This window comes from Vipera ursinii, assembly GCF_947247035.1.
Source record: "Vipera ursinii genome assembly, chromosome: 3".
Lineage (NCBI taxonomy): Eukaryota > Metazoa > Chordata > Lepidosauria > Squamata > Viperidae > Vipera > Vipera ursinii.
Window position 1 is genome coordinate 35,728,589 of NC_139516.1, and position 27,852 is coordinate 35,756,440.

The 27,852-nt window shown below is 39.2% G+C and overlaps 1 protein-coding gene across 1 annotated transcript; it reads left to right on the forward strand.

Moving 5' to 3' along the window:
• On the forward strand, positions 1–27,627 carry LAD1 (ladinin 1). The gene is made up of 10 exons (XM_083358437.1): positions 1–276; positions 12,634–12,780; positions 14,178–14,763; positions 15,995–16,147; positions 17,656–17,699; positions 20,299–20,371; positions 20,613–20,747; positions 24,535–24,624; positions 25,548–25,625; positions 26,931–27,627. The coding sequence occupies exons 1-9, from the start codon at positions 239–241 to the stop codon at positions 25,584–25,586; spliced, it is 1,305 nt and encodes a 434-aa protein (XP_083214563.1). The 5' UTR covers positions 1–238; the 3' UTR covers positions 25,587–25,625; positions 26,931–27,627.
• The last annotated feature ends 225 nt before the right edge of the window (positions 27,628–27,852 follow it).

The following is a 27,852-nucleotide window of genomic DNA, read 5'->3' on the forward strand; positions in this document are numbered from 1 at the left end:
CAACCCAGCAGTAGACGGGTGGCATCGCAGGGTAAAGGTGTGCTGCGAGGCGCAACAGGAAGCCAGGAAGCGAGCGAACTAACCGGCCAGCATCTCTTGCGAGGGGGGCTTCCAAAGGCCTCTTGCTGCTACTGGGAGCCTAGCAGAGTTCTCCCTGGGGGAAAAAAACCCAAAACTCAATCGATAGACAAGATCAGCATCCGCCACGGTCCAAGCCCGGAGAGAGACCGTAAGCAGCATGTCCTTTAACCGAAAGAATTGGTCCGCGCTGTCCAGGTGGGTATGAAGCAGCCTCTTCCTCTCCCCCCCCCTCCAGCGCTTCCTCGGCTCTGGAGGGAGGCGGAGGGCGTCGGGGCGGGCACAGAAGCCTCCCACAACTTTGTTCCTTCGTGCCAACTTTCCGGACTGCGAGCGCCCTTAGGACTGATTCTTGCCCGAGCGCGCTACGGCTGTTGGGAGTTGTAGTACTTTCTACCATTGGTCTTTTCCAGACCCAGGAGAGAGAAAGCTTTTTACTACTCTCGGGAGAGCAAAAGTAAAACTTGAGGGTGCTTGAGCTTTTTTCCGGAGCTCCCGTGCGACTCCTTGAGGGTGCCCAAAGGCTGCGGTTGTCTCGGGGGGAGGGAGGGGGAGAGGGGGGGTTCCTTGAGGCTGGTTTGCGTGAACCCATCTGGGGATTGTTCTCCCCTCCCTGGAGCGGCAACTCCCTGTGGGAACAGACTACTACGAACAGGGCAGGGTTGCAAAACGGCATGCGTTAGCTGATTTAACGTATATTGATCAATTAAGAAGCCGATACTATGTAATAGAGGAGCAGCTAGATTTCTTTACAATATCTAGCTAGCCATTTCTTGCAAAATGTGGACGCCCAGTGCTGTCCCACTCATGGAGGGAGCATCTTCTTTAGGGTGATGAATACGTTTCCACCAACCTCGTTTTAGACTTTTAGAGCCTCTCCTCGAATATAGGTAAAGGTAAAGGTAAAGGTTCCCCCGCACATGCGTGCTAGTCGTTTCCGACTCTAGGGGCCGGTGCTCATCTCCGTTTCATAGCCGAAGAGCCAGCGCTTGTCCGAGGACGTCTCCGTGGTCATGTGGCCGGCATGACTAGACGCCAAAGGCGCACGGAACGCTGTTACCTTCCCACCGTAGTGGTCCCTATTTTTCTACTTGCATTTTTACGTGCTTTCGAACTGCTAGGTGGGCAGAAGCTGGGACGAGTAACAGGCGCTCACTCTGTTACGCGGCACTCGGGATTCGACCCGCCAAACTGCTGACCTTCTGATCGACAAGCTCAGCGTCCTAACCCACTGAGCCACCGCGTCCCTCTCCTCGAATATATCCACTATTAAATGACTGATTATTTACTGACACAGCTAATAGTGCAACTTGTGCATTTGATTTCATGCAACAATTTTCTCCCTTCCAGATTTGGTGGAAACTGCAAGTGCCCAGATTTTGATAGCTGTTTCATTACATCTGGAGGCTACCAAGTTGAGAAGGCTAACCTAGATCACAGCCTTCCAGAATGGACATGTTGTTGTTGTTCGGATTCTTGCTATATTTTGAAATATGTGAGGAGATACAGTACTTTTCTTCTATCATGGCTCATTAGGCAATTTTCACTCATCCTTATGGTAGCCTGAGCATGAGAACCAATGTGTTGGCTAAAAATACTGGGGGTTTGGGTTCCTGATGTTGCAATTTTGCAAGAATTAATGCATCTGTCATGGCTCATTCACACATATCTCATAGCATATCATGTTAGAGATAGGAAATGGTACTTATGGTATAGTGACTAGATCTTATCTAGGGTTATACAGCAATTCCACTTGGCTCTATTTTAGAAATAGCAATTTAAATTTATGACAATATGGATGGATGCAATGAGCAATCAAAGAGGTGTAGGCTGAACATGAAAAAAGAGGAGGCAATGGAAGCACATTTCCTAGCTCCTCTTTGACAGCTGTTTGGGGATTGTCTTTCTTAGCTTGAAACTGGAGAACTCAGGCTTGGTAATACAAGTTGCCCAGGGCCACTTAAAGCATGTCTATAGAGGAGGAGGCTTTTTCTTTCTTTCTGCCTCCTGCCTTCAGTAGGTTAGCATGGGAGAAGGTCTTTCCCTTAAAAGTTAATATGAGAAGATAATCCTTTGCTGGCATCATCCAGCAGTTTATGGATACAACAATACTTTGTAGTGTCCCAGCATTTCTGTCTCTTTGAGATGACATCCAAAGACCTTGAACAAACAGATCTTATTCCCAAGAAAAGCACCTTGCAGGGACTCTTCTGAGAGATCACATTCCAATCAAGTGCTGTTTGTAGTCTAATTTCACAATTCTTTGAAGAATGAACTTGGAGGTACCATCACTGAACCATACCACATTTATTGGACTCCAGATTAATATTTGTTTTCCATGGAAGTTAACCAGTTGGTTCCATGATCAAATCAACTGCACACTTTCATTCTTGTTTTCCAAATGACCTGACTATAGATTTCCACATACTAATATATATATATATATATTCCCAGAGTTCTCCAATAGCTCATAACTTGTTTTTCTTTGGATTTTGGGCTAATAATTACTCATGGTTACAAATGCTAATTTCTGGTGGTTGATTTGCTCCCAGCAGTGTCAATGCCACTGTATGTTCTGTTTTAAAGAAACAACAACTCATGATTAACATCTATTTTAAATCTACATTTTTAAACCAGCTATTGAGGAAATTCATACATTATTCTACTGTCATTATACTATAGTAATTAATGCTTGCAGTATTACTGGTTTGCATTTATTGGCACGTCAGGAAAATATATGCTATTATCATAGCTACAAGGATTGTGTAACTTCTGTTTGCTTGTTATTTTTTCTTCTTCCTTGACTACTGCCTTCTTTCAAAGACATTGTAAAGTATAATATTTATGAGGAAATACTTGATATATTTGGTATTGAGTGTGACAGAATACAAATACAGCAGGATCTGTCTTGCTTGATATTCTAGACAACCTTAAATTGCAAATGAGATTCTTTCAGATTTGTTCAGAAAAAGTTGGTAGATACAACATTAGTAGATACTTTGTTGTTGGATAAAAGCCATTTCTGTGATGCAAAAAATAAAAACAACCAACCAACCGAACAGTGAAAACCCACTGAATTTGAGGAAAATTCAAAGGCAACTATGGATAGTGAATAGAGCAGGGGTTCCCAACCAGGGGTGTGAGACGATATTCCAGGGGGTGCAAAAACTTGGGTTTTCAAAATTATAGTGTATGTGCATAATTCCTTGCCATTATTTCGAACTTTTGTAAGGGGTGCGAGAATATATCAGAAGCGTTCTAGGGGTGCGGGATATAGAAAAGGTTGGGAACCACTGGAATAGAGTATATATTTCTAATTATTAGCTTGTTTGGAATGTGGAACTAGTATACTGATTTGGTCAAGATAAAGAATATTTGCCAACATTCACTGATCTTTGTGAGAATTATTCTAGTCTTGCTTCTTAAGGTTGATTGTTTGGGATTGGGGTAGGAGATAATGAAGTTTAACATTGTTTTTAGTACTATGCCATGTTCTCTCTAAGCTGCATACATGATGATCACTTGTGTCAGAAGGAATCTCTAAATCTTTGTCAATGACTGTAGTCAAGCCAGGATTCCACTTTGTTGGTTGCCCGTTCAAATTTTAAAATGTGCTATTTTAGAATAAGCATTATATTAAATGTACATTTCTCTGTATTTTTACTTTCCCCCCATTTTGATTAAACAGTAAAAGAATTCATTAAATTTCTGAAAAGACTTAATTACTTCTGCCATTACCCCCACCCTCCAAAATCCCTTAATACAGAGATCAGTTTCATATGATTAACTAGACTGTAAGCAAAGGAAATGATTTGCAAGCAAAATTCAGTTGTATTTTGATGATGTCACGTTAATAAGGATTAATATAATTTATTGAATGGCAGAATATTTTGCTAGTTTGGAATAGATCTGAAATGAATAATTGTGACTAAAGTATACATAAAATATTAAACATTTTCTTCAAGTATCTTAGCCTGTTTGCATGTTCTGGTTTCCTATAGCTGCTTATATATCTCTACCATCCACGTCTATCTAGATATCATTGTTGAACTATTGAACTGGAGGTTGCTCTAGTGATTTCTCCTTTATTCTCTTTTGGAAACCACGAAAGCATTAATCATCTTTTTGTCAAAATAAGTATTCCCCCAAAGTTGAGCTTAACTTCTGTAACTATATGGGCATAAACAGGTAGATTTTGTTAACAATAACATGGACAATAGCATGATTTGCTACTGCCTTCTGCGATTGTCTTCAACTTGTCTCTAGCTTATTTATGCCTGGGATCTCCTGGTGATCTCCCATCCAAATAGGTCCAGATCTAATTCTGTTAAAGTATCGGGGGATCAGCCAAAAACCTCTAGACATTGTTACCTGCTTCCTATTACTCGTTTCTTATGGTCATTCATCTTTTTATACATACTTCTGTTTTAAAACTGTATTAAGGAATTGAAATTGATATTACAATGTTAAAGTTACTATCTCATGCTATTTCTTGCCAGAACATTGCCTTCCCTGGAATTCCATCACTTCTTGTTCCTTGATGATTAAATGTAAAGGAATGACATAATATAAAGCCCTGTGGAATTTCAATTAAAAAATGGCTTAGACTACCCCTATTTTCCAGGAACTGTAGGACTGGTATTATCTGCATACAGGGTAGGGCAGTCTTTTTTAAACGGATTGTCTTGCTGCTGGATAGAAATTCTGGGAGTTGTATCAGGTTAAAATTGATTTAGTCTGATGTATGCAATAAACTGATATGCGAGCTAGTCCATAGCCTTATCTTTAGCAAAAGATGATGTTGGCAGAGAAATATACTTTTCAGAGTTTTTCTATGCAACTATCATTTATATTTCTATTGTATATGTTAGAAAAGGAGTGAAAGACAAGTTAAAGAAAGAAAGAAAGACAAGTTAAAGCCTGTGTGGAAAAGTTGTTTAATGCAAGAAGAAGGAAAATTTTCAGGTATCATGGTCTGTGATTCATTAACTTATCAGAATTATAGAAATAATATTGTAGAACTTAATGAAGACCCAGTGAATGAACAGACCAGGGAGCAGCAAGAGTTCTAAAAATTTCCATCATTACACAGTGTCTGGCTGCCTAGTTGTACATGATTGGGCCACAGGCTTCCCTACTATGTATTCTCTCAATATTTAAGATTCTATCTGTATTTATGTACTAGCTTATGCAAAATTGTATCTTCAGCCATCTTTTCTGGAGATACATTTTCCTCTTTTTGATAACATAGGAATAGCCATCATTTATACTGTTGTATTTTTCTTTTAATGAATTGGTTTTTATTTAAAAGTTGCCCAGAGTTATTTCAAATGGCATGTAAATTAAATGAACAAATGAATGAACAAAATATTTTATCACATTCCCCTCTCTGACTGTTGATTGAGCTCTGTTCTGATCCTTAAAAATTTGAATGAATCCCCCTCAATTTTGCCAGAAACTGGTGAAGGCTTGGAGCTAGATGTGCTTTAGAAATAATTGCACATTTTAGATGGCTGTCATCTTTTGCCATTAGTAGTCTTCCTCCTTGATGGAAATCCGCATTTTGTGGAGTCAGTCTCTTGAACTGTTGTGCTGGTTGCAATCTGTGGAAATGCCTTAGGCAAGGTATGTAAGAAGATGAGCAACAAAACCGAAAGACTATCAAGAGGCCTCTCCTAAAATGCCAGATGCTTGTCCTAGCACAGGGGTAGGCAATCTTGGCTCTTTTATGACTTGTGGACTTCAACTCCCAGAATTCCTGAGCCAGCCATGCTGAGGGGAAAGGGAGAGTTTCCCAGCTGAGCCATGGTGGCTCAGGAATTCTGGGACTTGAAGTCCACGAGTTATAAAAGAGCCAAGGTTGCCTACACTTAGCATCAAACAATGTTTTGGAATGGAACACTGGAATGGAAAGAGCAGCCATGTGTGAGTGGTACAATATTGGTTATTCCTGCACAAAATCTCAGGTTTAATCTGTGGCAACTACAGGCAGAGTTGAGAGGTTAAACAGTACAGACTACACTGAGTTAAGTAGCTCCACGATGCTAATAGTTTCTGTTGTTTCCCAAATTTCATATCCCATCTTGTCAATATAATATATGGTAAACATTTTTTATTTTCATGGCCTCATGAAAATAAAGCCCTTGTTTCTAAGCCCTTGTTATTATTGCCACGGGTGCCCACTATTTTTTATCTCCAATCCTCCCAGCCATAGGATTTATCAACTCTAGCAGGTCACGTTTTCAAAAATGGAAACGGGAAAATGTTACTATTTGCTACAGAGTATTCATTTGTCCTGTCTTCTCTCTTAATAACTTAATAATAACTTAATAACTGGTAGTTGCTTAAGACTACCAACAGGTCCTTGTTTTATAAGTCTTTGATCTTTGGACCACACAGGATTGTTATTTATGTAACTCATTACTTCTGGTATTATTGATCACCATAGCATTTTAATTGGGAAATTTGCTTACTTATTACAAATTATTCAAATTCTTTTTTCTTAAATAAGCGAGACAATTTATTGGAAAGTGAGCAAAAGCAATGCAGACAAAATACCAAGACAATAATCTGAGAGCAACTTGTGCTGTACAAATTCAGTGAAATGAAGAATTATTACCATGAGCATCACTGAACCCATGGTATATATAATGGGAATTTCAGCATAATTTCAAAATCCCAGTTCATAAATGGGCGGGGGACAGAGGGGAGAAGGAAAAGGAAGAGAGGAAAGACGAAGAAAAAAGTCTTTATAGGGAGAAAGAAGGGGTGGTAGAAAAACAAAGAGAAAGGGGCGGTGACCTCTCTTTTGCTGGCAATGGCATCAACCACTTGCTTCAGGCACAGCTTCCACTAGTCTATGTCCCTTGTGTTAAAAAAAAAAGTTTCCCTATTATGGAACTTAATATCCTTTGGAGAATTAATGAGCTATAACTATTTGTGGAATAGCATTGCAACTCTTTAGCAATAATTAATGAACATTTCCTAATCACCAGGGAAATATGTATACAGGATAAAAAGAGATTTCTCTTTTAGAGTATTTTGTCTTTCCAATTAATTAGTTTGATGTTTTATGAAACAGAATTGAATGCTATTTTAACCTTGATAGAAGGTAATGATAAATTGCATTTCAGTAGAATTTTGTCGGCTAGCCAATGTGCACATTGTTTCTATGATAGAACTGTAGAAGGTTAAGCTACAGATTAGTCTACATATAAGGTGTGTGCATGTGTATGTGAGAAGGAGAAAGAAGTAGAAATAAAATGAGATAGATGGGGGTATCCATTCCACCACTTACTTTTGCAGTTCCTGGAGGAATAAGTGCAGCCCTCTCCCCTCATCAGACTTCATTTTGATATTGTATGTAAAATATTTGTAAGTGGTACTTGACAACTTATGCAGCTGCCAGAATAACAAGCTGGATGCATGAATTTTTTGAGCTGAGGGCTTAGCAATCAGGTGAGCAGGCAGAAAATGAAATAGAACTTGTACGCAGAAAACTCAAGTCAAATGCAACTAATCAACGGAAGCTCTCCAAGGTTTCAGGCATGGTTATTTCAGTCCTTCAGGGTGATCCTGAACATTGAAGTAGGATCTTCTGCATGTTACTTGTTCTGCTAAAGATGGTTTTTGGATGACTTTCCAAACCCTCCTACTTGCTTAATATGAATGCATATCCTGCCTGTTTCCCCAACCTATTCCAATCCAGGCGTATTTCTGTGATTAAGTAGCTGCTATTTCCATGGCTGCTTGGAGATTTGGGAAGATACATTTTAATTTGGGAAGGCTACTGTAGTGAAGGAGCTGTGTGGGATGGTAGTAGGAAATGCAATACTCCTCCACTTTAATCAGCCTGAATGATTTCATCATGTTAGCTTAAGGAAGGGAGGGAGGAAGGGAGGGAGACTGGATGTATGGTGCATCTTCATTTTTACAACAGCTATAAGTGTGAGATATTAATTTTCATACAGGTGGCCCCTGTAAATATAAATGTGATAAATATGATGATATAAAAAGATTTGGCTTTATGTAATATTTTCTTTAAAAGGGTATAGAATAGGAGATATGCAGGCTAATAACAGAGGAATCTGAAGCTTCATTTCTCCTGAGAAGGAAACTGCCACTTGCTGTGAGATGATTTATCCAAGATTATTCCATGAAGGTGATGGACTTTGAACCAAAGCTCCTCCCAAACCAAACTCATTTCACTGGAATCATATCAGCAGATGAGTTTGAAATAGGAACTTGGGAAGCACCTAAAACATGTAGAGGTATAATTTACAGGCAGCAGGTGTGTGGGCATATGCACAAACTAAGTTATGTGTGGATGGATTTTATGGATTAGCGGAGGTACACTCTGCTTGTGATTCTGTCATTTTCTTGTATCCAGAAAAAAAGGAAGCCAAATGAAAGGCCAACAGTCTTGTCCTGCTTGTTTTTGCTTTGATTTACTTAATTACACATAGTGGGAGGTAGATGCTTTTAAATGCATTAGGAAAGTATTAGGATTTTCACTCTTTGCTGGTAGAAGTCACAATGCAAACCAGACTCTAATGCACTGCTACATAAATTCACAAAACAGAGAAAGCCAACATGCAGTTTGGGTTGATCTAATTTAGTGCTAGCTATTATTTTATGTGTTACATTTATATTATATTTTTCAAAGAGATGTATTTAGACTTTCCTGAAAGTTTTATTATCACAGCAACTTTATGAGACAGCTTAGGCTGGATGATAGTAGCTAGCTCAGTTACTCTGCGAATTTCATGACAAAGCAGGGACTCAAAACTGGATCTCCCCAGGATTAGCCACATTTGATCAACAGCAACTGAAAGGTAAATTGATTACTACTATGCAAGAAACAGTTCAGAACTATGAAATGTATGAAGATAAATTATAAGAATTCATTGGGGTTTTCCTTACTTATACCTAATCACAGTACAAATGAATACATGCCCAGGCCACTTCATTTTATGTCATGTCCCCAAGATCTTGCCTTCATCTCATCCATAATCCATGAGTGATACAATATTAATTCATTCTTAGCTGTACCAAAGCAAAAGTAGAATTTCCCTCCTGCTTCCAGGACCATCCAAGGATAGTCTCAGATTCTGTTACCTTTGTTAGCCTTGGAGGGAATTGCTTGATTGCAGTGATTTGAAATAGAGGTACAGTTAAGGATTGGCAATGGCTATGGTAAATTTTATTTTATTCCAGAACAGGTTTCTATCATTTCAGTTCAGCACTGGGGTAAGTAGCCTATTATCTACTTAGTTCTGCATTTTTAACATTAATGGACAGCAGCCACTGCGTTCCAGACAGCAACATCCCCCTTCCTTACTCAGAAATTCCTGGAATCAAAATCTTCATAGAAACCATATATTTTAGCCCTGAGATCTATCCTTTATTGGTTGAATTGCTTGGAATTTTGAATACCTGATGTTAGCTGGCATTCAGTGCCTCTGTCTTTTCTTAGTACTCTGCACAGTGGTAAGTCTTCTCAATTACCAAGTAACAATTAAGAAGAAGAGCATGAGAACTTGCATAAAGGACAGGAGAGGGAATGGCCTGATTGCTGACAGTGCAAACAGATGCCAATTAACCAACATGTTGCTTGATTTTAAGCATACATAATGATGTAACAGGAATGCTATTTGTTAGACTTAGATTACTCATTCAGACTCCACACTGATGTCAGTAGCCTAAGTGATTTCTCATGTACAGCACTCTTACAAAGTTATTGCAGATCTGCCTGTGGCAAGGTTTCTCTTAATCCAGGCAATGATAGAGAAAAGATGCCTGGGTGCAAAAGAATATGTCAGAAAACAGTACCAAAAAACACAGCTGGATTCTGTGCAATTTGGAGATCAGACTCTCCAAATACAGTGAGGGGTAACTCAAGTCAAGCCAGGAACACTGTCTTTCACTTCAACATATCCAAGCATTACCTAGAATAATTTCAAAAGAATGTGGACAGTGGAAAAAAAGGAGAACAAACAAAGGATAGGGCTATTTGAAACAATGGTGATCAGTTTGATTAGATCATGACATCACTTGTAAGGCAATACAGTACTTGAAAAATAGGATTGTTGTAGAAGAGGGTGGGGCTGTCTTTTGTTGATTCAAAAATAATGAAAGAGGAAAATGTATGAGTCATAAATGACAGAGAATCTCAAGTATATTGAGAGCAGGTTGGTGCCATGTCTTGGATTGCCACCAGCAGTGCTAATATGATTTAAAGTTCAGTGCCAGAGGTTTCAACGTGCCTTTTTCCCCTCCCTTCAAAATATTTCTCTTATGTCTTTTCCCTTTGATTCTGCATTTATATAGCCATTTCTCTGAGTGAAAAACATAATGGCTAAACTTTTTACTGAAAGTAAAAATGCAGAGGAATATCTGCTGTGATAATTATTAACCAGCAACCTTGTGATAGCAATCCCTGAATGGCAACTTTCATGAATGCCAAGAAACTGGGCAGCTCCAATGCCATGGATTAGGATAGAATAGAGCTGCCATGGTATCAGATGGGTGTATGAAGTCAAGTGATGCCCATGCTCAGGTTTGCCTTCCCTTCCCTCCCTTTCTATAGGTGACTGAAGAATAAGCTTCTGCCCTACATAATGTCAATATCATGGTTTACCTGGGACTAGCATGTCAGACCACTGAGTGTGCTAACACATAAACAAGAAGAGCAGGAAATGCTTCTAAAGTCCCATTCATACATGGAGGTATTGCAATACCTTCCCATTAAGAAAACCATCATCAGTATGTTCTGAGACATGTTTGAGATATTTGGTATTATTCTCTTTAGGGTAATTATGAGTCAGATGCCTCACAAAAGATGGGAATTTGGGGTAGGTTGGTGAAATATGAGATAAAGAGTAGGTGTATATCTTCCTCTGTAGCCAGTGGCATCTGATTAGGCCTGATTTGCTGAAGAAAGTCAAGTCTAGGCAGATGAAGTTAGTTCAGAGAGATGGAATCTAATCAAAGCATTGCAACTGCAGCAGACTAAATCAAGAAAATTGTTCTCATATGTAAAGGACAGAGAAAACCAGAATTATGGATCATTTCAAGTAAGCTTCTTACCAAAGGTTTTTTCTTGTAAGAATAATAGGAGCCATCAGCTAAATCCAACTGAAGTTTTATGCTAAAAATCATAATCTTAATTTTGTCAACTCCAGACTTTCTGAAGAATCATTGAAGTATTAAAAGTTACCTATCTGATTTCTCAGTCTAAAACATCTGTGAGGCTGGGAAAAAATGAGGTTTTGGTAGAGGCTCATCCTTAAGCTTGTAGGACGAAAACAACAGAGTATCCTCCACCTCGATGAATATAGGATCCTTCATTTTCAGTTATCTTTGCACTCAGAGTATTCAGAAACTGGTACCACAACAGTATATGGTGGGGCTCAGCTATTCTAAACCATATCTGGACCCGTACCAATCGGGTTTCAGGCCCGGACACAGCACAGAGACGGCATTGGTCGCACTAATAAATGATCTCTGGAGAGCTCGGGACAAAGGCTGTTCCTCTGTCCTAGTTCTTCTAGATCTCTCAGCAGCTTTTGATACCATCGACCATGGTATCTTGTTGCAGCGTCTCAGGGGATTGGGAGTGGGAGGCACGGTTCTCCAGTGGTTCTCCTCCTATCTCATGGGATGTTCGCAGTCGGTATTAACAGGAGGGCAGAGATCAAGCTCCTAAGGGTTCCACCATTTGGAGAATGCCTTCTGGTGGCTCCCAGAGGGAGGGCATTCTCTGTGGGTGCGCCTGACCTATGGAACCGTTTATCGGTTGAGCTCCGGATGGCTCCCGACCTTCACTCCTTCCGACGCGACCTAAAAACATATCTGTTTGAGCAATCCGGTCTGGTCTGACGGGTTCTGTTGTAATTATTGTTTTAAGGTAACTATTTTCTGCATTTGGGCAAAATTAGGGTTTAATTTGTTTTCAATATCTGTATTTGTGCATTCTGTTATTTATGTCACTGTTCACCGCCCTGAGTCCTTAGGGAGAAGGGCGGTATACAAATCAAATAAATAAATAAATAAATAAATAAATAAATAAATAAATAAATAAATAAATAAATAAATTTGTGTACCTTGATTTCCTTCTGTGTAGTTATGGTTCTTTAGACTGATGTCTTGGCCCAGATTTAAAATTTCAAATGCATATGGAAGATAAACAGGTACTTTTTATAAGGGTCTGATCTGATACCTACTTGAGAAAGTTTAAAGATGGCAATATATGATTATCGGCCTTGGTATCTTCTCCAATATTTTAGATGAAGAAGAAAAAACACCATACACCTCTACAAACTTTTACGTCAAGACTGTCAACCTCCAGTCTCCTATAATTGGGAGAAAGCCCTGAAAAACTAGCAGCCCATCTTATTTCAGATACATGTGAGCTCCAAAGGAGTTAGTGACAATGTTGTATTGTTCCAATAGTTAACTAAGTGTGATAGAATCATTCAGTTCTGATAGCCTCTTTCCTTCCTGTACTGATTACTAACACTTTCCTTGCTTTTTCCCATCCCCCCCCCACTCCAGCCTGGCTCAACAATGGTCTCTTGAGGATGGAGAGGAGCAGGAGAGAGAGCGCAGACGAAGGCATAGGCAACTGAGTTCCACCTCTGAGGCAAAGGAGGAGGGATCCTCCAACACAGTACAGAATGTGACCAGTCAGACATCAAACAGGTATTTGTATCTTACAGAAGTTGGACTATAGCATGTCTAGCTCAGAATAAGTGCTGCTGGTTGTTGGTGACTATGCAGGATTTTCAATACAAAATTTTCCAATCATCTAACTGCCAAATTCGTAGTATATGAGGAAAACTCATAAACTTCACTGTAATATTTGCCACATCAAAGAGACCGTAGTTGCTTTTTAAACAATGCACAAAGTAGTTACAGATCTCTCTCAGCTTTTCACAATCTTTTAAAATACTCAACACTGGGCATTTTGCAGCAAAATATCTTTCCTTCATTGGCATTTTTTAGAATGATGGTCGGGCGAGATTTAAGGTTCTGGTACTTACCTTTAAAGCCCTACATGGCTTAGGCCCGGGATGCTTGCAGGACCGTCTGCTACCGGGGACGACTTCCCATCGCCCAGTGCGCTCACACAGAGAGGGCCTCCTCAGGCTGCCATCGGCCAGACAATGTCGGCTGGTGACCCCCAGGGGGAGGGCCTTCTCTGTGGGAGCGCCAGCCCTTTGGAACCAACTCCCCCTTGAGCTTCGGATGGCCCCGGACCTCTGGTCCTTTCGCCGCGACCTCAAAACTTTTCTCTTCCATCAGGCTGACCTGGATTGATGATGGGTTTTTAAATATGTTTTAATTTTTAACTGTAGTTAATTTATTTTGGGGCTGTTATTTAATTCTTTTTTAATTTTTGTATTGTTGTTTTTTATTGTTGTAAGCCGCCCTGAGTCCTTCGGGAGATAGGGCGGCATATAAGTCCCAAAAATAAATAAATAATAAATAAATAAAATAAATAATGTATGTTTCAGGAGATGCACTGAAGAAGCTTCTAGAGTGCCTGCGTGCATTGGTTTTTAAAAGTTGAAGAAAATGATAAGAAATGTCTTGGCATCATGTGCATTTTAAAAATGAAATGCGAACCTCATTTGCCTCATTCTAGTTATTATTGTTTTTATGGAACAGTATTATTTAGGCTTTGTTCCAATTGGAATGCATTCCATCATGACTCTGGTAGGAGAGAAATTCCCTGACCACTTTCAATAGTATCCGCTGCAAAATTCCTTTTACATGCCGATTGTGGACCTTCCTTTTGTTTCCCCTTGCATGATGTACACATGCATGTAGACATAGACAGCATTTTTTTTACTTACCATTTCTGTGCCAAGATAATGAATTGTCATTATCTTTGTTATATAAAAGTAGCTGATCAAAATTTCCAAAACAATCAAGTCCTATCAATACAGTCCTATCTCTACTACAGTCCTGAAGGACTTAGGAAATTATTTATAACCTGGTTTGTAAATCTCATTCCTGTGTAAACCATGAATTCTTCTAAAATTTAACTTCTAGTGCCCTCTAGTGCTCTTCATAGGTTTCCTTCTCTTTCATAGGGTTGATAATTCCTTAGAGGCAAAGCTGCTTGACTTGGAAAACTCAGCACTTAAAAATAAGAAGACCGAACCAGTTACAATAAATAAATTGGAAGGCAGAAGAGTGAGGAGGAGAGCAGAGTTTTTAAATAATATAAAACAAGAGAAAAAAACACAAGTGAGTACTAAGAAATTCGACAAGGAAGCTGCTGAAGAGAATCCTACATCTCCTCCAGAATCATCTAAAGAAGAGGGAAAAGCAGAAAAATGTGAAACCCTAATTTCGCAAAAGCACATTATAGAAGAAAGCCATCAAATCCAGAGTCAGAAAAAAGAGGAGATAGCCCTGGAGAAACATGAAGCCTTGAAGCAAGAGAAGGACCTCAAAATAGATGAGGATCAGGTCTTCAGTGAGGAGCAGAAGGTTCCAAGTGTATGTGAATCTCAGAGACTGGCTGGGATCCAGAATGAGGTGGCTTCCCAGCAGCCTCAAGGAGCTTCTTGCGAACGTAAAAGCATCAGCCGGCTTGAGGTGAAAATTCAGCCAAGAGCTAGAAAGTTCACTGATCCTTCTGCTGCAACCACACCTGCTTCTGAGGCACCACAGGTACTTTAGTCTTGGTATTTTACAAGGACAGAGAAAGTTTGATGAAAAGTTAATTGGGCAGAGATGCAAATTAGATATGGAGTAAATTGAATACACGGAGTTATTACTCATATCAAAGTTGGCAGCTTCGTTCAGCAGTAGGGTTAAAGGATCAAGAAATAGCTGAGCAGACATGGCCTAAGGCAGGATTAAGTAACATAGAGCATCTTAAATTCACAAGAAGCTTTCCTCTTACCCCTACATTAGAAAAATCCAATCTCAAAATCTTGTAAGGTTTCTCATTAAAAGGTTATCACCTGAGGATGCTGAAATGATGTCAGATACTATCAAATCTTATGTGGCTGTGGTGATAATGACAACATTATTGATTTTGCCATTGCTCAAGGATGCTCAGGGTCAGAAAAAACAATCTACTATTGGCTTAAGAGATATCAAAAGTCAAATTACCCAGTCTGTTATTAGTGGATGCTTATGTAATATAATTAATATCTTAACTATATTTAGCAAGACCCAGGTAACATATTACTCTCTGCTGCTTGCAGCATAAAATTATAATACACAATTGAGCAATGCATATAATAACAATTTTGGGTTTATAAAAGCCTAAAAAATCTTTAAATGTTAAGGAAGTATTTTACAGAAGTGCTAAAATACCCTAAAAAAAGGCTCAAACTCCTTTTTGGAAAACCGTTTCACAGCCTTTCCATGTTGCAACATTGAAGTTGGTTTGCTTTTTTCTTGCTGTCATAATTTACAATTATTTTCATTTATTCTTTTTACATATATAGCCTACCTTTTCCTAGCCCTTATCTTCTATACCAGCGTTTCCCAACCTTAGGAACTTGAAGATGCGTGGACTTCAACTCCCAGAATTCCCCAGCCAGCTATGCTGGCTGGGGAACTCTGGGAGTTGAAGTCCACGCATCTTCAAGTTCCTAAGGTTGGGAAACGCTGTTCTATACCATACTGGATCTAGATATTCTATACTTTGAAAATTGTAATGAAACATTAGTGGATATAACTTTTTCTCAGAAAACCTAGAAAAGATAATCAGACCATCTGTTAAATATGTTGTAGGATCTAAGTAGACATGCTCAGTAGTGTACTAAGTCTTACAGAGTTCAAAAGGATTAATTTCCAATTTTTACTAAAAAATATCTTTGGTGGAGCAGCCACAGAATATTTCTCAGTCTTTGGCCTTGTGCTTCCTTGTTTCATATTTCTCTTCCAGGTCACAGAAAAAGCTATTCCCAAATCAAATGCTAAAACTGCCAGGTCTCCCTCTGGTCAAGAAGGTTTTGATGCTCCTATACTAATTTCTGAACCCCGGATTACCTATAGTAGTTCATTCAACCGGATAAGTCCAAGGACAATCTCATTCCGGGTAAGGATTTATTAAAAATTATCAAAAGGTCTCTTATTTAAAAATGAAATATAGGCCCTATGGCAATGACACAAGCAATATTCTACTTGCACAAAGGCAATGAGGCTGCACAACTACCACTACAATCAATTTTTACATATCAAGTGGAGATAACCGCAGAGGGTCAGTTTACCCAACCTATGTATGTCTTAGGGACGCGGTGGCTCAGTGGATTAGGACGCTGAGCTTGTCGATCAGAAGGTCGGCAGTTTGGCGGGTCGAATCCCGAGTGCCGTGTAACAGAGTGAGTGCCTGTTACTTGTCCCAGCTTCTGCCAACCTAGCAGTTTGAAAGCACGTAAAAATGCAAGTAGAAAAATAGGGACCACTACGGTGGGAAGGTAACAGCGTTCCGTGTGCCTTTGACGTCTAGTCATGCTGGCCACATGACCACGGAGACGTCCTCGGACAAGCGCTGGCTCTTCGGCTTTGAAACGGAGATGAGCACTGGCCCCTAGAGTCGGAAACGACTAGCACACATGTGCGGGGGAACCTTTACCTTTACCTTTATGTATGTCTTAGAGCTAATCTTTATTGAAATGTGGGTCACCTTCCAAATATAGTTTGTATAACCAAGCCAAAATTGATTTCAATGTTATTTTATCTACATTTAAACTTAATGAAAACTAAATACAACCAACAGGATTATTTCCCAAGCCAACTTTAAATAACCATACTTTCGTAACAAGTTTTAGGACTATTTAGGATCATTACTCAAAATTATGGGTGTCAACATATGCACTGCTATTGTAGGGAAAGCCTACATGTATTGTTGTTGTTAGTTGCGAAGTCGTGTCCAACCCATCGTGACCCTATGGACAACGTTCCTCCAGGCTTTCCTGTCCTCTACCATCTTCTGGAGTCCATTTAAGCTCACGCCTACTGCTTCAGTAACTCCATCCAGCCACCTCATTCTCTGTCATCCCCTTCTTCTATTGCCCTCAATCTTTCCTACATGTATACTCTCATGCAATTGGAAACTTCCCAGTTCCTCTATTCCCTGGTTCTGGATATCAGGGAGGTTGGTACTGAGTAGTTATATAATGCTGGATTAGTGGTATAACTCTCATTTTCCTTCATAGAATCTGAGGTTAGGAAGCTATCTTCCTAGGGGTAGAATGCGAAAAGTGAGAGCCAAGTAACATTTTCCAAATCAGAGAAATTGAAGACCTTTCAGTCCATTCTTAACCTTTGAGAGCTTTTCATCTTTCAAAATATTTACCAAAGAAAGTCATTTCAACATCTAATCCATATCTATCCTTTTGCACATGATGTTGTGATCCTGTTGTGATGTGACTTCCCTATACCCATTTACTCTTTTCAGTTAAGGTTTTCCCCGCTCCCTGCAACAGAGTATTTTCAGTTGGGGTTTGGGTGGGAGAAACAATACTTGCTAAAATTTCCCTGTATTCCCCATAATTATTTAACTGCAAAACCCTGATTCTTGTACTCTATTTCTTCTGCTTCTAGGTTGTTCCCAGGAAAGAAAGACAAGAAGATACATTAAGCAGAAGGTAAATAGATATTAGTACAGCACTGCAATGCCTTTGTAGAGCTTGCATTCTTGCTCCATATTTGTGATAGAAAGACAACAACAGAATGGCAACAGAGATCTATGTGCTTCGATAGAAAATGTTTTCAAAAACATTTCACTCGATTTGGTTCAATTTTAATTTTGTTTTGTTTAAAGGAAGAGGCTTCTGAATTTGTAACATGCCCAAATATTTTTTAGCACACATTATGCTTCTTTTACAAGTTTTAAGAGCTTCACTTATTGTATAGGCCACTGGAAGCAGAATCTCCTGCAAACTGGGCTGTAAATATTATTGTAGGCTCTATGCATCTTTTATTTAAAACTTCTGATCAAAGGAAATTCAATCAAATCAAATCTTCAAATCACTTCAGTGGTTGGATGGACTTTAATCCGTCTGCATTTGGGCATTTTATAATTTCAGTGCTTCAAGTCAGACTGGCAGTTAAAATTGGATTAGATGATTACATTCAAAATTAAAATTACAATGGATCATGCCATATTCACACACATCTCAAGTAAACATTGTCTTTGTATGTTTATATTGTTACGGAACACAAAACATAAAGCAAACAAATTTTTGATCTCAATTGCTAGGTTTTGAAAATCAGAATATATACAGAATCTGTTATTCTTACTTTATATTTATTTATTTATATTCTTACTTGATATAATCAGAAGGCTGATTCTTTCTGTAGTAAGGTAGTACTTAGAACCTTCCTCCCCACACACACATTCCCTTATGTCAGTACATACAGAATTTTGATATAAATCAGACATGTCAAACACAAGGCCCGGGGGCCAGATCCGGCCCGCGAAGTGGTTTCATGTGGCCCATGAAGCCATCCTGGAAACAGTGAGGGAACGGCCCCCACTGCCTTGGCCCTGGCCCAGAGACCCTCCTTCTGCCAGAGACCCTCAGATCTGTCCCACTCCTGCCCAGGCCCCCATAGGCACCCTTGATGCGAACGATGTAGAGCTGACCATGCCCACCCAGTAGGCTGTACACACTCTAGCCATGCCCACCCAGTAGGCCACGCCCACCCTGGCCATACCCACCCGGCCCCCTGAGGGCAACCGCAATGCTGATGCGGCCCTCAATGAAATTGAGTTTGACACCCCTGATAAAAATAATAGGATGATTTGGAATCTCATTCAGAGCAGAAATTATATAAGTTCTATATTTTTGATTTTAATGGAAAGCTTAAGTCCTTGCTTAACTCCTACATTTTATAACTGGTGACAGTGACAAGAACTCAGCTGTGATCAGACTTTCATGTATTTATTCTCTTTCTCTGTCTTGATCCACTCTGGAAGCAGCTAAATGTTCATCTTATGTTACAAGATTCCTGTGATAATAAGCAAGCTAAATATTAAACAATTGATAACAGAGTATGTTATTATATGACATGGTACAATACTAGGTTGCTATTTCTCCATGGGAACTTCAAAATATTAAGTTGCTGGGGATTCCATACGGTTCCAACCTGGTATTGTCTAGATGTGATAAACTAAATGTTCCATAGTTTCCAGCCTCTATGAATGTTAAGCTTGCTTGACATAGTCCATCACATCTGGAATTTCACATTTGAGTAGCAATTAGTCAGAACCCTTTTTGTCAGGCTCTAGAGCAGACATGTCAAACTTGCGATGTCACGTGATGTCGCGTAACATACAGAGCTTTTTCGCCATTGCCAGCAATGAGGTGGACATGGCTTCCAGATGACAGGAGTTTGACACCCCTGCTCTAGAGGGTCACAGTCAGCCTTGTAAAGGTGAATATTCCCTGACCTCAGGTAATGAACAGTAGGCTTAGAAGGGTTAGTTGTTTGAAAATGGAGATATGAATACATTAAACAGTTGAAATACGGACAGATCACAATAGATTCAGGGGTATCTGCAGAATGTAGTCAACAAAGTCCAGATGGTAATCATAACCATTCAGTTGAAGCTCTGCCTAGTAATGTGTGTGTGTGTGTGTGTGTGTGTGATGCATTTGCATTTAAAAAACAGGACAAAATTTGATCACAGCTGCTGTGGCCACCATTGTAAATTTATTGACCATACCCTACAGCAGACATGTCAAACACAAGGCCCGGGGGCCAGATCCGGCCCGCGAAGTGGTTTCATGTGGCCCATGAAGCCATCCTGGAAACAGTGAGGGAACGGCCCCCACTGCCTTGGCCCTGGCCCAGAGACCCTCCTTCTGCCAGAGACCCTCAGATCTGTCCCACTCCTGCCCAGGCCCCCATAGGCACCCTTGATGCGAACGATGTAGAGCTGACCATGCCCACCCAGTAGGCTGTACACACTCTAGCCATGCCCACCCAGTAGGCCACGCCCACCCTGGCCATACCCACCCGGCCCCCTGAGGGCAACCGCAATGCTGATGCGGCCCTCAATGAAATTGAGTTTGACACCCCTGCCCTACAGATACCTCTGATTCAATTGCTTTGCCATTTTAATCAGAGCAATAAATGTTTTTCTTGGTGAACATTGTTCTCTGTGAATATTGTAAGAACCACTGATACTTTCTGAACCTTAGAAAATTGATTTTGATTTATTTGCATCTCCTCCACTAGTGCCAGTATGAGGCTTCCAGCAAGCACAGTCAAACTTGAGGAGAAGCTAGAGAGATATACATCTGCTGTCCAGGTAAATATGGTAATAGAAAATGTGGTTGTTCAGACATTTACACATCTCCAAAATGAAGTGAATAAAAGGAGCAAATAAGCCTTTACCATGAAAAGAGTTCCTACCCATACCTTCTTGGTATACTGGTGGATTAAAAGGTCAAAGAAAGAGGAATATGTATTCATACTACTCTTATTAAGTGGGAAAGAAATTGGTTCTCTCCTGAACTTCTGATATTGCCTGCCTCTTGTCTTATCCTTAGAGGGCAGGATCTATTAAAGTGTCTTCACCTATTCGGAGAAACTTCCAACCAGCTTCAGAGGGTGTGGCCAGCAAACGTAGCATCTTTGAAGCCACTGTTCCTGTCCAGAGTGAGCCTCCCACTCTTGTCCGTAAGGTAAAACTGATCTTACCTAGAAGGAATCAGATATACAGGAGAGATATGGTCAGGTGAATTAGCCAAAATTAGCCATTCAATGTAAAGATTAAGAACCGCAAGAAAAGAGGCAATTTTTAAAGTTGCCCACTAAGAAGATCAATAAATAGATACTACGAGGTTCTAGAACCCTACTTGTAGAATGTTTTTACAAAAATCTTGAAAGTCAATTCAAAAGCTTAACTCATTGTACATTTTTAGTGCAAACGAGGTTGGGCAGGGGAGGGGGACTATTTTGAGTCACTTTATATATATATAAATATTTTATTAATTTTCTAGTTTTACAATCAAATAGTTAATAGACAACATGTTGTCTGGGTCCATTAGTAATTCAGTGGTATATATTAACTTCTTCAGTCTAGATCCAATGTTATACCATCAAATGTTTCCTCTCTTCTTCCAGTAGTACCTGTTTTCCCACACTAGACAAATACAATTCTTATTGTTATTAATAAATATACAATTGAATATCAACATCTTTGTTACATTTTTCTCATAACATCAATAATGTCAGTTTTAGATAACTTTTCTAACCAAAATATATCTTAATTGCATTTGCACTTAACATCCATATGTTCAATCAGTATCCTGTTTTTGCTTTTTTTAAATTTTAATTTCCCATCAGTGTTTAAAATGTTTCTATTAGTTATAATTTAAAACTAAGTTATATTTGGGTAACCAAAAGCTTCTCTTATTAAAACTTCTTAGCGTTTTCCTGTTTCCCTTCTTATAGGTAAAGGTAAAGGTTCCCCCGCACATGCGTGCTAGTCATTTCTGACTCTAGGGGCCGGTGCTCATCTCCGTTTCAAAGCCAAAGAGCCAGCGCTTGTCCAAGGACGTCTCCGTGGTCATGTGGCCAGCATGACTAGACGCCAAAGGCGCACGGAACGCTGTTACCTTCCCACCGTAGTGGTCCCTATTTTTCTACTTGCATTTTTACGTGCTTTCGAACTGCTAGGTTGGCAGAAGCTGGGACAAGTAACAGGCGCTCACTCTGTTACGCGGCACTCGGGATTCGACCTGCCAAACTGCCGACCTTCTGGTCGACAAGCTCAGCGTCCTAACCCACTGAGCCACCGCATCCCTTTTCTTAAAACATTAAGTGCACCTTCTTATACCAATATCTAATATTCTAGTTACAAATCTTATATTTCTAGTTATGATAATACTTTTATTTCTAGCAATTATTTATTGTCCACCATATTCAAACATCTAGTTAATAATATAATATCCCATCTAATAGATCAAAACCTTTATTTTCTTTGGTCTTACTCTAGCTTTCTTCCTTTGCCAACTAACTTTCCAAGTCAATGCATTTGAATTATCATGTAATTTTTTCCTGTTTTTGTGTATGTTATTTGGAATAAGAAAGACCATTTGATTAAAGTATTTTTGGAAGAATGAACCCATTGATATTCATTAAACAGCCTCTCTCCTTCTCCAATTCCCCACAGTTCTCCTAACAGCTCTATCTTCCATTCAATCAGTTTTTCTTCCTTTTCCTCAAATATGTCCCGAATTCTTGATTGGTAAGATGTCTTTTCCATTTCTGATATTATCACTCCATCTTCTAGGTCTTCAGTTGTCTGGATCTGTTGGATGGTTCCTTCCTTTAGGTCCTCATTCTTTGGATTTGCTTCCTCTAGTTTTCCTTCTATTTTCTGGGTTGCTAGTTCCTTCTTTGTAGTCATGTTCTGGGTTTGTAAATTTAGATTAGAAAATTGTCCTTTTATCTCCTTTGTGTTATTTCTAGTCTCATCAAGAGCTAAAGCAATAGTCTCTTGTATTGATTTTAACATGGAGAGAGTTTCTTTCTGATCTTCATCCGTATTTTCTTGGTAGTATGTCAAACTGAAGACTTTGGGAACAGGTGTTAGAGATGGTTTTTTACCATTTAAAGTTGAGTATGGGAGATCCATTTCATTTTTTTGTAGGTGGTTTTTATAATAAAAATTGTTCACCAATCAAGGATTTGTAACCCAAAATATTCCATTATCTCAAGCAACGAAGTGTATTTCTCCACAACAGAGCTCTGAAAGTCAGGTAATATTTATATTCATAGTTCAGGCAAGCCAGTTTCAAAATAGTTCATTGTCTCTGCCACATCGATAAGCAGCCCAAAGGTTTTTGTATTTTTCCCTTTTCCCAGCTGCAAACTTCAAAAGTGAAAGCTTCCAAAGTCAGCAAGAGTCTTATCTAAATCTGGGCTTCAAGCCAAGTTTCCTTTAGGCATAACAAATTGTAGTGCCATAATTTGCCACTAGATGTCATTAGTGCTGTTTCCAGCTTTTAAAATTTATAAGCTTTTCAAATCTTTTTTTTTAAAGTCTCAAAAGTACTTTTAGTCCCCAAATTTCTAAGCCATAAATGTTTATTAATTCTAAATTAATCTTGTAATTTTCTCTGTTTCCCCCAAGTAGTTAATTTGCTGCTTTTCTTTTCCTGAAGGAATGGGGTGGAAATTTCCTTTCCCTCTCTCATCGGGGAGGTTGCTTTGGGCAGTTTTTCCAGGAATAAGTCTTAGAGTCATAAAGAAAAGATAGGATCTCACCCAATTTCATCCAAGTTGCTGCAGGGTTGCTTGTTAGTGCTTATTGTCTTCTGTTGTCAGCAGCCTCTGACTAGCTACTACACAAATGTAGGCAGTCTTTCCCCCACCAGTTTGGAGGGCTTCCTCAGATCAAACAGAAGGGCCGCCGCCCTCCCGCGATCAGCGAGGGTCCTCTCCTTGCTCAGTGCTTTTAAATGCTCATATCTCCATAAACATTAGTAAATGTTCAAATATTTATACAAGTTACATCCTTATGTGTCATTTCCCCCCCAGTTGTTTTGGAAGCTACATAAATGCACTTGAGCTGAGGCCCTGTCTGCTTATAGACCTGTGAATACTCCTTTGATTTCTCTCTCTCTCTCATTATATATATATATGTGTGTGTGTGTGTGTGTGTGTGTGTGTATAATATATATATATATATGTGTGTGTGTGTGTTTTCTGAGGTTTTCGCGGGTGTTTGTATGTGGATCTTTGGTCATTCAGGTTTTTTCCCGTGTAGAATTAAAGGTGTAGGAGCAACATTTCGACGGAATCCCAGGCTGGTGGCTTCAGCTTCCTTCTTCTGGGAGAAGCAATATATATATATTCTATCTATCTATCTATCTATGTATCTAAATGTTTAGGGCTCTGGATACCCAATCTGAACAGATCGGAGAAAAATGCAGTATCTAGTTGCCAACTGTCTACAATGATAAGCAAGGCCAAGCCTGGCTAATTTATGATGGGAGACTACAGCACAGTCCAGGGCTGTCATGCAAATAATATCAACATAAACACCAGGAAATTCAGAAAAGGGAGGGTTATTATTTTCTTACTAGAATACTGAATAATATGTGTTTGTACAATTCATCTCTGTGGTTTACCTGTTCTGGAGTGAACATAGAGCCTTTCTTTGATGGAAAAGCAAAAAGTTGAATCTGTTCACAAATTTCTAAAATCATATTCTTAAGATCGTTAGTTCTTAGTTAGGTCTTAAAACTCAAACAAGTTCTTTCTTGTTTGAAAGAACAAGAGAAAAATCTGCTTGCCTGTACTGATAGCAGGTGCATGGGTAATTTGTAATCTACATTTTCTCATTTGTTAATTATCTGTCACATGAAACCTTATATTTCTTAATATTAGAAAGAGTAATATGTTATATAGTCTTCTCACTGTATGTATGCTTGAGTATTCTTTCTATTCCCTTATGATTAGGAAAGTTTGAGGATCCCAGGAGGAGTCTCATCCCGAATAAATCTCTGGATAAGTCGAACTCAGGAATCCAGAAAGAATGAAGGAGTCAAGGTATGAGAAAAGCTTTGGTAAGCCCATTAAATTAGTTAAAGAGCTTGTATACTACCCCATTATATTAGCTAAAGGACTTAAACTCCCAATTTACTCCAGCTCATTTCCAGCTTTTAAACAGGAAATCCAATACAGGTAGTCTTCAGCTTACAAATTTCTGTTACTAAGCAATGCCATTGTGAAGAGTTACTGCACTGTTTAGCAGCGGCAATCCTTGGTTGCCATTGCTAACCAAATCCCATAGGTAAGGCAACCTCCTGTTGGGTTCCCACAACCAAATCAGTGGGGAAACTAGCAGGAAGTTGTAAATCCCAGGCAGTTTGCAAGCAGAGAGGTAAGGCAGGTAAGTATTTGCAGCCAGGTGGGGAGGGCATGCAGGAGAGTGCAAAGGTATGAGGAAGACATGGAAAGGAGTGGAGAAGATGCAAATATGTGAGGGAGGCATGGAGAGGATCAATGAGGGTATTTGAGGGAGTGAGGGATGCCAGGGAGGGTGCAGTGAGAGTCGAGGAGGATATAGGAGTGCATGAGTGGCTGACAACAGTGCACATGTTAAATGCAGAATGACTGAGGGAGGGGAAGGTGTGTCCATGGGTGTATGAGACTTATCCCCACACCCTATGACCTTTCCCATCAGTTTCCCCATTAACTTTTTGGGAAAGCTGGTAGAGAACGGTGCAAATGGTAAACACATGATCGCAGGGTGCTGCAACTGATTATAAAATATGAACTGGTTACCAAGCACCCAGTCCACAAGGGTGCTGGGGTGGCTGGAATTCTAAGAATAGGTCGTAATCACCATTTGTTCTGCACCATCATAATTTTGAACCATCACTGAATAAATTAGGGACTACCTACAGTATATTAGCTCCAGTTATCTGCACAGGGAATCTTTTAAGTGCCCACATTTTATCTTTCTGCAGGACATTCAAAGAACTGGGAACACCGTACAGGGGAGTTAGTGGGGAAACTGATCTGATGATTTGTGAAGGAAATCCAAGGTAAGGATAAAAAGAGTTAGGAGCAGACATAAAGTGACTTGCTGGGCCTGTGATTACTTTGAAAGTGATTTGACCTGAATATATCTCAAAATGTGCACAAACAATATTGAATATGCTTCATGAACATTGTGGCTTTTTAACAAAACATTATTATCACACTGCTAATAATGGATTAAACCAAGAGTCCCCAAGTCCTGGGCCACAGCCCACTTGCAGCTGCGGCCCATTGAAATCTGAGCTGCCAAAGTGGCAGGCAAGCATGCAAAGCTTCATTTGTGCAGGTGTGGGATTTAGGTTGTGTGTGCAAAATCATTCCCTTCCCATGTCTGAAACTGCCAAAGCTGGCACCACCAGTCTGCAGAATCAAAAAGGTTGGGGACCTCTGAATTAAACAACAGGGAAACAAGATGTTAATTGGATATTCTATAACTAGACATATAATTTAGAATTAGTTTCTTCCCTGGAAAGCTAACACTTAAGATTCAATCACCAAATGCTGCAACTGGAGTACAGTGGGATGAACTGATTGATGAAATTGGAATATGTTGTTCAACACTGTATCTGGGACCATATCTGATAATAACTTTTAATGAAGTTGGTATTTGAAGCCTAAAAGTATGTGGGCTCACTTTAGGGGCATATTATTAGCCTGTATAAAATGTATTATAAAAATCTCCTTATTCTGTAAACCATATCAAGTCCCATAGAATTGTGTTATATAAATTCATAAATAAATTAATAGAATGATTCAGAACGAATTTTTCATCTCTTTGTGATTGAACCAATGGATATAAATCTCCTATTATTCTGATTCTGCCTTATAACAAAACTGTATCGGGATCTGCTTTCTCATTGTTCTCAGTATAGCACTATGAAAATCCTTATGGTCATTCCAGCACAGTATTTAATAGTGGAGATCTGGAGGCTGAAAAAGTTGCCATTAATTCCTCAAATCTCTGCATCAGTGTCACTATCTCTCCCCTCCAGTAGTTGAGAAACCAGACTAGTGCACACTTGTTATAATTAATAAGTGAACTTACCATTACTAAAAAGGGAAAACAGTGTTCTCAAGTTCACTAATATTTCCATTATGAATATGTATCTAAAAATCTAACATGGTGTTGATTTTACAACTTGAGTTAGGAACTGGAAAACTCAAAATCACTATTCATTGTGAAGTCCACTAAATGACTTTCAGCTAAAAGATCTGAGTTTGTTTTGTATATTCAGATTCAGTGAGCACCCTTCCTTCTCCCTTGTGGCAAACTTGTGTGTATTCATCAAATGTTTCCTTTTGTCTTCTAGATGCAACTAGACAAGCTACTCTCAGGAAAACTTACCTCCATTGAAACAAAAGGCATGGATCTCTTGGAATTCGACTATATCCCTCAGTTTATTGCTCTACTCTTCTATAGAACTGGCCATCTGGCAAAGATATCTATCAACCAACATGCCTACAATGCCTTTTATTGAATGGGGTTCATGATGACTTAAATGATTTGATGGATGGGAAAATTGACCTATGACAGAAAAACTATATTTCTATAATCCATTTTTATTTCTTTTTATTGCTGTATCACCCATCCTCATCATCCAAAATTAAGCTGAGTCTTAAGTTTTATCAGCAAATATGAAATACATATGGCTTCTTATCTGGATCATGTTTCAGCTATGTTTCCACCATGATGAATACTTTAGGTTTGCACCAAGCAATAGCAATTGTTGCATAAATGTAGCTTTGCCTATTCTCGCTGATCTTATTATTATCTAATTATGTTATTTGAATAAAAGAGGGAAGTTTTAATGGGAAAAAACTGTGCTCAACCCTAAACTGATCAGAGCCATGAGGAGGTTTAAAGCAGAGACTTACCTGAATACTGTAAGTAGAGTATAAGCCATCTGCGTGCTGTGGGACAAAGAAAGGTGCAGAGTCCTTGAATATATGGATGAAATTGTTTTGCAAAAACCATGAAAAAAGTAATGTTCTTTCCTCCCTGAAAAATTGCCAAGGACTTATTTTGTATTCTAAAATGCATTCTATATTTAAAGAATATTTTTATAATATATATTTCTGTTTCAGCTGAGGCCTAGCTATTACTAAGACTCAGTAAGACTAATGGAAGAATGTTCATATTTTCAACAAGATTTGCCAATCTCTATATATCTATTTAGGTTTACTGCATTCAAAAGGTTTTATCCCCAGGTAAATGTACAGTGGATTGCAACT

Excerpts from the sequence above, each read along its gene's own strand:
- LAD1 (XM_083358437.1), top strand. The coding sequence starts at position 239 with ATGTCCTTTAACCGAAAGAATTGGTCCGCGCTGTCCAG. Across the intron at positions 277-12,633 it reads AATTGGTCCGCGCTGTCCAG|CCTGGCTCAACAATGGTCTC; the intron begins GTGGGTATGAAG and ends CCCCCACTCCAG. Across the intron at positions 16,148-17,655 it reads CAAGGACAATCTCATTCCGG|GTTGTTCCCAGGAAAGAAAG; the intron begins GTAAGGATTTAT and ends TTCTGCTTCTAG.